Consider the following 11,873-nt stretch of genomic DNA (forward strand, 5'->3'; position numbering starts at 1 on the left):
AAGTATAAAAGTGCAAGCAGGATAATGTACTTGGAGTATGAAAAGTAAACACAAATCATATGTGATGTTATACTATTATACTATTACATATGAAATTATTATTTCTCATATATTCATGTGAAAACCTGCACTTTACTTTTTGTTTGAGATTAAGTTCTTTTTGAATCATTAACTAATAAATATTATCATTATGTATTATTCTGCTAGTCTCAGTGAACTAGCTTGTAGAAAATCTTGACATTATTATTAATACATCAATATTATTGCATTTATCAAAAGGAAAAGCAGCAAGTCTTCACATTTGTGAAGCTGGAACCATTAAATGTTTTTAAAAGAAAATTGCATCTGCCATCAAAGTAGTTGTAATTCAAAAGTCAATCAACTTTTGTCAACAGTCATGTGCAAGAATCTTGATTAGTAAAGTAACTAGTAAGATGTCAGACAAGAAGTGAAGTAAAGCTAGATTTAGATATCTTTATTGTCCATGTAAAAGTACAAAAAAAAAAATCCAATAGGAGCTCACTTACAAGTACTATATAACAATACTATAAAATACTAGTAAGAAAAATGCTATAATATACACAAGAATAGAATAGAAATTAGACAGAACGTGAATGTGCTGCAATGTATCCCTGAGTAAGAATTAAGCAGTGTTGACAATTTGTAATGTGAGTATTAGTGTATCGTCCGAGCCGTGGTGGAATGTAACTAAGTACATTTACTCAAGGACTTGACATAAGTACAGTTTTAAGGGATGTGTACTTTATATGAGTATTTCCATTATATGTAACTTTATATTTCTACTCCACCACATTTAGCTGCCAGCTTTAGTTATTTTTCAGGTAAAGATTTTCAAGCAATTAGACATTTTTTAAAATTAAATCTCATAACAGTGTATTAGTAGTTAAAATGAGCCAGATATTACACAATTAAAACATTGCTTATATAAATGCATCAATACAAATAATTTAAGAATATATATAACAATGTGAGTGGGTCAATTATGCATAAAGAGTACTTTTATTTATGATACTTTAAATACATTTCGATGCTGATACTTTTGTACTTTTACTTAAGTTTTGAATGCAGGACTATTACTTGTAGTGGAGTTATTCTGCACATTTACTGAAGTAAGGGATCTGAATACATTTTCCACCACTGGTTACTTGCCACCTGGACTCATAGTTTGATGGAACAAGTGGACAAAGAGTGAGTCAGTAGACATCAGAGCTGTTGACAGGCTCATCCATCATCACTCTAAAATAGCCAGGCACCAACACATCACGCACACATGCGGTTGTTAACCTGAGGAGCAGCTCTGTTGTTTGTTGCTGCACTCTGCTCACCCTGTAGCTCCCCCTACTGATGAAAAAGAAAGACTGCACTTCTCACACACTTAATGGAAACATGGCAGATGTTGTAAAACGTTCAACAAAGGCTTCCTGGCATGCGTACATGAATAAAATACCCACTCTGGGTGAATGTGGTCACATTAACTGTACCCACTGCGGTGTTATTGCTGCCGTGAGGACCGAAACCAAACAAGCTGTGGTCATTAAATGTCCCGTTTGGTGTTCCGGGAAAGGCTTTGGCACAGTTAAATTACTTACAAGACCACTTATCATCATGCCCGCTCTCTAATTGATGAGAAAGTTTCGCTGAACAGCACTCCTGCTCGCTCATGCTTCGACTTTTTCCGGTAACATCCTCCGGCAACGATATATGACACCCGTCACCATGGAAACAAAACAACTGCAGTTACCCATACATGGTCAACGGAAGAGACGCGAACACCGCAATCGCGCGTTGACGTCACGCGCAGCACGCCACGCAACTGCGCTGCTGCTGTAGAATCGGATTCCCTTGACCGTGACAATAGTGGAGCCGAGAACGAGCTATGAATAAATAATTAACCTGTTTCTGCTGCTCCCACTCATTTTAAACACGGCTCAGTCCCCGGTGGTTGTACTTTATGTAATCCTGACTCCAAAAATAGGCTCACTGACATCTTTATGGACTCATACACAGTAACTAAAATATTAGTATTGCAGAGTTAATTTATTGTTGACCCTCTTTTTGACTGTTTAGTTAGTTTTGCAAAGCTGTCATAGCATATTCAATAATTGTTATTAGCAGATGGAGGATGAATAATTCTCATGCAAATTGAGATCCTCATTTTGAGCCATTAGGCTTAACTCAACATTGCTACATATCCTTTACTATCACATACCTGCTGTCTGCAATATTTAATGTCAACAAAAGAATGCATGATCAACATGACACTCATTTTTCTATACTGTTATTTATCTAGCCCATCTATTTATTGTTTTCGCTCTCTCTCTCTCTCTTTTTTTTTTTTTACATTTGTGCAATACTGCTGGAGATACCTATTCTTACACACAACCCTCATTTCCATATATGTAGAGATATATTTGATATATTTTATTTATTTCATACAATTTTATCCTTCTAATAATTTTCATTCAAGCTTCTCTTATTGTCCTATTATCTTATTTACCTTCTTACCTTATTTCTTTGTCGTGTATATGCTTTTGTTCATGGATAAATTACTTAATGGTCTTAATGGGCAGGATTTTACTCAAAGAGACCATACCAACAAGGAAGAAACTCAAAATGGCCAAAAAGAAACATTAAATACAAAGAGACACAAAAAGATATAAAATAACTGAAAATACTTTAAATGAGACGCACAGAATTGACCCCAAACTGTCATAAATAATGACAAATAGATGCAAAATGCCTACAAAAAGAGGTCAAACAACCATGGACAAAAAAATAAGGGCCAAACAACTGTCAAGTCTTACTACAAGATCCATTTAGGAGCTGTTCTGGAGCTTTTGGTCAATATCTTATGATCTTTTTTGAAAAATGTATTCATTCAATTGTCATGGAATTTTAATTGATTTTCCTTTTTTTTTAAATCAGAGGTTCAAAATGAATTCTCAAACTGGGAAAACACAGTTTTGGAGCCATCTATCATGTTACATGGTGTTCATCAGCAGATGAAGTGACAAGCTGAGAACCAGTTGAGACACTTTAGAGACAAGAAGCCCTTAAGGAAATCTGAACATCTGCCATTCCATTACGACTGAGCAAACTCTGTCTGCTGATGGAGATCATGTGATATGACAGAAAACTCCAGAACAGCCAGTGAATGGACCCTATGGTGAGACTGTTTATTGAAGTGAATATTCCTGACAGAGTAATAACAACAGCAACACATCACGTGGTTGTCTTATTTTATTTCCAGCGTTATAATATTTTTGCATCTGATCATTTTTGATAAGTAAAAAAATAAACTATGTCATAAAATACATCTTGATAAAATACATGACATGATCTTTTTTTAATGGAAAAACATGAAAGGAAATGCCATGATAGGGGACACCTTACAGCAAGATGTGACACCTATACACTACACATTAGTAACCCTGCTATTTTCACTTGCTACAACACAACTTTATCAACAGTATTACACATACATTAGGCTATTGAGCATGATCTAACTTCACATCACATTTAAAAAACACAAGATACCACCTCTTCTTGGATCACGGATAACTTGTATTTGCATGCATTTTTGTCACCAGCGCAAAGTCACACCTCAGAGAATTGCACCAGGAGTGTGGAAGAAGTCAACCCTGTTACAGTCACAGAAAACATGTCATGTACACAACCTCCGATGTTTGATTTACACAACATCAAAACACACGCTACAAAACATTGTTTTTGAGAGAGATCATAGCTTGCTGGCTGGTTAGAATACAATTACAGTATCATTTGCATAACTTCTTTGCATTCACAAGGCCAGAAGTGTTGGAGAGTTAAGACTATCTTTCATTAACTCAGACGCACCAAGGCTGCCTTTGAGGCTCTCGAAGCCCTCAGCCAAGGAATCAATCTCAGAGTAATTAAAGGAAAACACTGTGCGGTAATTGCTACAAGTGGGACTGGAAGACATGACTGGCGTGCTCAAAGATTCAAGGTCGTTTGCCACCGACTTGTACAGGGTTTCCCAGTCTGAGAGGCAGAAGGGGCCGCTCAGATCGATGTCGGGGACGGATGCAGCCATCTCTGGAGTCACTGCCATCTCTAAGCTGGGCACCAAGTCATCCAGGTCATCTCCTTTCAAGTCCTCCAGAGCCTCCTCCTCTGCACTTGAACACAGGAGGATGTTGGAGTTCCCCAAAATGGCTGCAGCAGGGATGCAAGAGTCATCGTCCATGTCTTGACCAATGGAGGCTTCTCCGATGTTTGTGTTGCTCTCTGGGGTTTTTACATTCTCTAAGATGGACAGCAGCTGTGGGGAGGCCGGAGGATCCTGCAGCATTGTGTCAACGTCATCTTCATTATCATCCTCCTCCTCATCAGCATCATTATCATCAGCATCATTCGCGGGGAACTTGCAGGATGGCTTGTGGGTCGCTAAAACCTGCTCCAGCCTCTCCTTCTCCTTCAACAAGTCGGCTATCTCCGTCTGGAGGGCAGACTTCTCATCTTCAAGCGTGTCCGTCTCCTGAGGTGAGACAAAATGAGAAAAAGGAGGTGGCATGAAAACACTGCTGCCCTGTGGTGCTCTGCAGTCCTCCCTGCTGTGCGCCTGTTATCCTTAATGATAGTGACATGTCATACAGTGCTATGGAGGAGTGCATGTGTGGATGTTCTCTATATGATCTCAGCATACTTACAGCTTGCAGAGTGTCTATCAGCTCCCTTCGTCTGTTACGACACTTTGCTGCAGCAATTTTGTTCCTCTCCCTCCTGATCCTCCTCCTCTCCTCCTCCTCTTTGGAAGGCTAAAAAAATCAATCAGAAATAGCCAATTTAAATGCGCATCCTGCTGAGTTTTGCCATATCAGCAGTTGGCTCGTCAGCACCATTTCACTTGCCAAAAAATAGAAGAAGAAAAAAAATCTTTCTTGCAGTGTATGCTGGGAATACTGATCTGGTCGGTGCAGACTCTCTTTCAGTTCAGGCGTTAAAATGCTGCACCACTGGCACGGTCTAGTCGACCACGTGAACGCGCACATTTATGCAATTTCCCAATCCCATTCATAAACAGTGCTGCGCTCGTTACTCTTAAAGTAATTACTCGCTGCACCAATTAGACATAATCCAATCACCTGATGTGCTATTCCCCGCAGTCATTTATTTGCACTGCTCGCTACGTTAATTTTCCTTTAACACTAAAAACAATTGCATCCTCTCAAGTCCTGTTGAAATATCGCGATAACTACATGTTCATTAACCTCTATCAGTCTATTAGGAGTCGTGCCCTGAAATATGTTAAGATATTTTTGAACAATATGGACTCATTGATTGATTGATTGATTGGTTGATTGATTGGTTGATTGAAAGTGACATTTAATTACCACCTCTCCCCTCCCTGTTTCCATGCATACCTTGTCTTTTAGCCCTTTCCTGTTGGAGGGCTTTGCCTTGTTTGCACCTGGCGGGGAAGACGACTGGGTCGAGCCGCCGCGAGTTTTGGTCTTAGCGCGGCCGGACGCCGGGGAGACAGATGTGATGACTGTCGGCTGCACCATCCACCTTAGATCCGGCGAGGTTGAGATTGCAGTCACAGTCGGAACAAAGGAGTCTGCTGCTGCTGCACTGGTCTCCTGGAAAAACCCACATCACAGAGACATGCATATGCATGCAGTCAAACACTAATTTAGCTTATCTGATGAGTGAGGAGCCACGTTCGTGTCTGACCTTTAGATGTGCTTAAATGGTACATCAATCATCTGGCTGAGGGATGCCAAAAAAAGACTCAATCAATACTGAATACTAAGGATTTATTCAAATTAGATGCATGCCTTACCATCACGTCCTTATCATTCTTTTTAATCATCATTATTATCACTCTAAAATGAAAGGTCACGACTAAGACATGTCTGCAACATTACAAACAGTTCCCCCCACAAAATTAAGACAGAACATTCTGTCTTCCTCCAGATGCATGGAGACGGAGACTGCCTATATGTTCCTATAGCATCGGCACGGGACAATGTTCCTCTGCTGTCTATGAAATGTTCTTGGATATGTGTGAACGTTTTGTACCCATAGTCACCCTTTGCAACCCATATTAGCCATATGCATGAAAGATCCTGCAAGATTTTTTAGTATTATTACTATCATTATTATTATAGGACGATGAGATCCGCTTCTATACCTTGGCGCTGTCCACTGATGATGAAAGCGAGTCAGGAGGATGCTGGCTGCACCCAGGGGTGTCCCCGCCAGGCGATGCTGTGCTACAGCTGGACGATGAGTCGAACTCAGTGCTGGAGTCTGAATGCATGTTGTCGTCTTAAAAAAATCTCTGCATAAAAAGATAGAAATGTCTATCTAATCTAAGTAGAAAACGGACGCCTGAACCCCTACTTATATTCCATTTGCCGGGTTCATAAATGGTAACTGTGCAGATAGTGGAGAGGCCCGCCTTTTATAGTGAGCTGGAATTTTATGAATGAAATCTGTGTGGTGAGACCGAACCATCGCACAGAGGGAGAGGTAAGGGGAAAAAGCGAGCAGATGTTTTCCAATTTAACAATTAAATCCATTAAATGTCTGAACGACAATATTAGCAACCTTTTCATTTCTACTTATTTTATTAGCTCGCATATCACAAAATATTGAACATATATTAAGTGACACCCCCGCCTGCACGAGGTGTGCATCGCCATGAATGAACTACGTCACTTCATGTATGCAGCATCTGCATCGTGCACATTATGTTCCCTATACGTCCACATATGTTCAAGCGACGTATCTTAATTATATTAACGCATTCATGGACATACATGTTCTTGCAGGAGAAATAAGATGATGTGAATTCAGTATATTAATAAACATATTGAAACAGTGGGTATATGCCCCCTTTTGAAATAGCCCAGACTGCTACTGTAATTAAAAAAATAATTTAAAAAATACAATAAAACAGCTGCCCAAACTTATAATTTGGACCAATATTATGAAACCCAGCATGATTTAATTAATGCCCACAGCTTCCAGCACACCGGCTGATTATTTATGAGCCGTTAAATGAAGTGTCATCCATATATCACACCGCTCTTTTCCACCTGTCTCTGCATAAGAATAGAGCTCCAGCAACAGAATTGTCGCTGTAGTAAAGCAGCCAATCGCCGAATGGACCGACCGAACCATATATGGTGTTTCCGGAGAACAGGGGGCGCGCTGTGGCGCACTGAGAGCGCGCAGACGGACGTGTGGCTGTGTGTGGCCCACTCACTCACAGTCACAAAAGAAAGTGAAACATGCGCTAAAAAATCATCGTCATGCATTGTACCTGATAAGAGCGTCATTCGGCTGCTTTTAGGACACGAAGGCGAGGGCATACCCCTGCGTTTGACCCATCTTTTAGTACAACATGCCTACACTGCCTGTTTACGCACATACAGGCTGGAGGTCTGTGCGTAAACATTGCAAAGAAGTAAAAATGTCTGCTTTTCTAAAAGTAGGGCTTGATTCAGTGGCTGATTTCCAAGTGATGATCTTCCACTGTTTCTGTGCTTCCACGCAGTGTTAATGCAATTTATTGGCATCAATTATGTAAGCCTGATTCCCGCACATGCTAATCCAGCTCCTATAAGAAAAGGGATTATATAGGCTGGATAGGCTGTATTTAGGTTCAACGTGACCTCACGGATCCATTGGAGTGAAAAGGATAGTTGGAGAATAGAGGGGGGCCTCTCCCCGGCTCAGAGGGGCTGCGCTTCGGGCTGCTTCCCGGCAGTCACAGCCCCCTCTAGGCTCATTTACCGGCACATCATTAGGTGGTCCGCTTGAGCCCATTCAGTCGCTGGCGGCTCAAGAGCAGCAGGGTTCAGAGGTCGGACATAACAGCAGACACCCGTCGCTACAGCTCAAAGACTTGTTTTCTTTGAAGCAACTTGAGCGTGAATGTGCAAAGACAGGGGGAGTTTATTTTTAGACTGCGTGACATCAGCGTTCAAAGTTCATGTAAATTAGACAAATAGATAATTAACACATGTGCTCCTGTGATCAACACCAAGCTCCTATGTCATAAACTTATGCTAAAAATAGAATGGAGGGCTCAAAAGTAAATAAATAAAAAGAAATCCGTTATAAAATAAAATAAACATACAATAGGTAAATTTGGGCTGCGGGTGTAACTCGCAATAAATTTAATTTTATTTCAAAATGTTTCTCCCAAAAGTTTTATGAATATTATCTCATACATTAGCCCTCCTCTGTGTTGCTGAAAGCTTATTGATTTATTATTATTATTATTATTATTATTTATAAATAACCTAGGCTATTATTAATATGGTCTCCAATGAACTTATGTCAACCAAGTGGCTATATGGTATTTGTTAACCTATCCTTAATGTTTAGTAATACGTCTCAAAAAACATTTAAAAAACAAAACAAAACAAATAGTTTATGTTAGCAATGCTGCTTTGGAAGCTGCTGCTCAAACATTTTTTTTATTTGACTGCTTCAAACAATCCTTAAGGCAAACGGGTTGTTTGGTGTCCTGTTTCAGACACCCTGCTGTCTGATAGCGCAGACACAGACAGAGCTCTCACTCTGACACTGTTTTCCGGAATCTGAAAAACGTCATGACGCAGAGTCGGCTACAGGTCTTCTCCAGACGTTGCCGATGAGCCGGTTTCTGTTTTCCGTTGTTGAGTGATCCGTCGTCACAACACTAACGATCGTTGTTGCTATGCAAAATGAGGACGTCACTGACGCGAATGGGTGGAGTGTTGCTATGGCGACCAGGAATGTTCAACAAAACAGGAGCGCGGGAAACAAAACACAGCTCCTTTCACCTACATTGATGCACTTTGACACAATGACACTATTATCAACTCTTTATGTATTAATTAACGTCATGTTAACGCCTATAATATCTGCTTTATTTTTAACAACAGCCAGCCTGTAGCGTCTTTCATAAAGAGGGGCATTCCCAGGAGGACCCCTTGGAATGCCGCTTAGGTCATCTATTGTGATGTATGAATGACCATTGTGGCCAAAGTTTACGTTATCCACCCATTCAAAAGTCTTTACTGAATGACAACACTAAACAGTTAAGATGAAGTCACACATATCCAGTGGTGGAATGTAACTAAGTACATTTACTCAAGTACTGTTCTTTCCTACAATTTTGTGGTTCTTGTACTTCACTTGAGTATTTCCACATTTGTAACTTTAGGGGCAAATATTGTACTCCACTACACCTAGCTGCCAGCTTTATGTTGATAAATTAAACCACATAAAAGTATATTAAGTAGTTAAAATGAGCCCTACCTGGACAACAGTAAAATGTTGCTTACATAAATATGTCAAAATGTATTACGTATTACGTATTATGTAATACAATACTATATTTAGAATAGGCCTATATATAACAACAATAACAATCTGACTGGGTCCATTCTACATAATGAGTACTTTTACTTTCGATACATTTTGATGCTGATATTATTTGTAGGTAAATTTGTTTGCAAGTTGAAATGGTCTATATACAAGTACAAGTAAATGCTTAATCAACAGATGTTGCTACCACTACTAAAATTGGACTGTTGTATTAGACCTTTGCTGTATAGGACTAAAGTATTGTCTTAATAATAAAAATATATATTAATAATAATTTATATTGTTTTATTAATTAAATGTTATTTTTAGCCTGTACTTTTGCTTCTAATGACTTTTATGTTCTTCAATAATATTTCTTAATTCTGTTTTTTTTTATTTTGCTGATGTGACACACTTTGTAACCATGAAAAAAGAGAAAGTGCTGTACATGTGTAGTAATAGTTTTATTACCAACCAAGGGCTAATTAACAGATCATAATGGGCACAAAAATATGTTGCAAAGCCTTGGAGTAGGCCTAATCAAGTTAAACACTTAAATTAAAGAGCAAAACAAAGTCTAAATATTGGCTCAGTGACAAAGCTGTATGATTCATGTCGCTCATTATGCTGATCATGAGGATTCCCTTTACCACAGTCTTAGGGAAAGACCTTTATGCCGCCAGGACAGCCCTGAGAAAAGCAAACTGCTATCGTGGAAAAGTACACATAACAAACCAGTTATCTACCTGCTCTACAACTAAACACACCCTCGTGTGGATTGCACACAGAAGGTACAAGTACTGCCTGCGGGTAGAGCACGTATGCAATCACCTCTGCTCCGACATGTTTTCATTGCTGTTTTGAATTTCATTCAAATGAGCTTACGCAAAATCCTTCATCACACTCCAGTAAACACAGTTCTTAATAAGTCAGATAAACTAACAAAGAATCCAAGCCTGCAGTTAAAAAAAAGAGGCTTTTGCGGCAGGAAGCCAATAAACAGAGTTACATTTACATAATTTTTGTTTTTGTTTTTTGTACAGTAATCTAAACAACATGCCACCTATGGGAGTTAGATTAACATCATATATTAAAACATAAAGGTTTGAGGTTGAAAGTAACATGAACATAAACATGAGGAATAGCTGCTGTAAAATACTATAGCTAATATTCTATCTTACAAACATGTCTAGCTGCTTTGCATAGAGTGAACTCTGACCTGTTTGAGCAGTGGTAACAATTCGAGGGTCAAACATTTTAACTATGTGTAGGGTATGGGATTTTGTCTGTGTACTACAGCTTCTTGGTGTGACATGAAGAGCGGTATAGTTTGTATTGTTATTTTCAATGAGCACTTTTCTTTTATTTGGTCACATATGTGTGTTAACTCTCCCAATGCTGACATTACATGGCAGATTTGCTACGGCATGCTGGCACAGATTCGTATTTCCTACTACGTAATCAGGCAAGATGATGTGGTCTATGTTAGGGAACAGTAGGAGTGTGAGTAGATGTGCTCAGCTGTGATGCCCAGAGTGGGGATGACACTGTGGAGTTTAATGTGACCATGGTGAGAGCAGGTGGAGTCGGAGGAGGTAGCTAGTTGAGTTGGTGGAGCTCTGCCTGATAGTTGGATCAGTGTCAAACAGACTGGTGAAAGTACAGAGTCTAATGGAGAAAAGGCAATTTGTGAATAGCCACCCTTTATTTAAGTAAAGTATAAGTAAAACACTTTAAGTTGTTGTTACTGAAATATATCTAACACAGTAGCACTGTACCTGCTAGAGTTTCTCCAACCATAACTCGTTAATGAAAGTGGGTTTTTCAGAAAATTATTATAAAATGCATTAAAGACTAGCTTAGGAAGACAAAAAAACAGAACTGCTGTAGTCCTGTATGTACTTGATATAAATGATAATGATTCAAATTAACTGTTAAAATTGCATCATTTGTGTGTGTTTTTTATGCGTTTGTTTGATATTCCGATTTGGGGACAGACAGACAGACCTGCATGTTCAAATGAACCTTTGATATATTTGCTGTGTAGGATGTTCTTTAGCTGACCATTATCCCAGTTCTTCAGCTTTCACAACAGCCGCTGTGTTTGTTGTCTTGCATAACGTCATGTCGCTGTCGGCCAATCTCAGATGGTCTAGCCTATTTCCCAGCAAGGTCGGCCCCCTCTCACAGGATACACCATATATGGAATATGACGTATCGGGGATCCCGCTTCTGGAATATTCCATTTCTCGAAGATGAGGTTAAAAAATATCTCTAAATGTTACTTTTCACCTTTGAACAGCACTAACGGACATCGCACATTTAACTTATAGTGTATAAAATTAATTTCGAAGCAATATTTGTCGTTGTTACCGCGTTGTTATGTGAGTGTTTGCTGTGTTTGTCCTCGCGGTGTCGGGTAAAGGCTCTCCCCTCTGTCTACGTCATTGTCTCAGCCTATAAAAGGGCTCCGAGCTCTCAGAGTTGGCAGTCAAACTTTCAGT

The 11,873-nt window shown here is 39.4% G+C and overlaps 1 protein-coding gene across 1 annotated transcript; it reads right to left on the bottom strand.

Moving 5' to 3' along the window:
- Window positions 1–2,731: 2,731 nt before the first annotated feature.
- On the bottom strand, window positions 2,732–6,633 carry LOC131991577 (protein c-Fos-like). Its single transcript, XM_059357041.1, has 4 exons — window positions 6,197–6,633; window positions 5,424–5,642; window positions 4,710–4,817; window positions 2,732–4,537 (listed from the first exon to the last, which is right to left on the bottom strand). The coding sequence occupies exons 1-4, from the start codon at window positions 6,323–6,325 to the stop codon at window positions 3,821–3,823; spliced, it is 1,173 nt and encodes a 390-aa protein (XP_059213024.1). The 5' UTR covers window positions 6,326–6,633; the 3' UTR covers window positions 2,732–3,820.
- Between the last annotated feature and the right edge of the window lie 5,240 nt (window positions 6,634–11,873).

This window comes from Centropristis striata, chromosome 18, assembly GCF_030273125.1.
Source record: "Centropristis striata isolate RG_2023a ecotype Rhode Island chromosome 18, C.striata_1.0, whole genome shotgun sequence".
NCBI classification, from domain to species: Eukaryota; Metazoa; Chordata; class Actinopteri; order Perciformes; family Serranidae; genus Centropristis; species Centropristis striata.

Coding starts and splice junctions, on each gene's coding strand:
- LOC131991577 (XM_059357041.1), bottom strand. CDS start 6,325: ATGCATTCAGACTCCAGCACTGAGTTCGACTCATCGTCCAGCTGTAGC. Junction 5,643..6,196: donor CATCAGTGGACAGCGCCAAG/GTATAGAAGCGG, acceptor GGGTTTTTCCAG/GAGACCAGTGCAGCAGCAGC. Junction 4,818..5,423: donor GGAAAGGGCTAAAAGACAAG/GTATGCATGGAA, acceptor TGATTTTTTTAG/CCTTCCAAAGAGGAGGAGGA.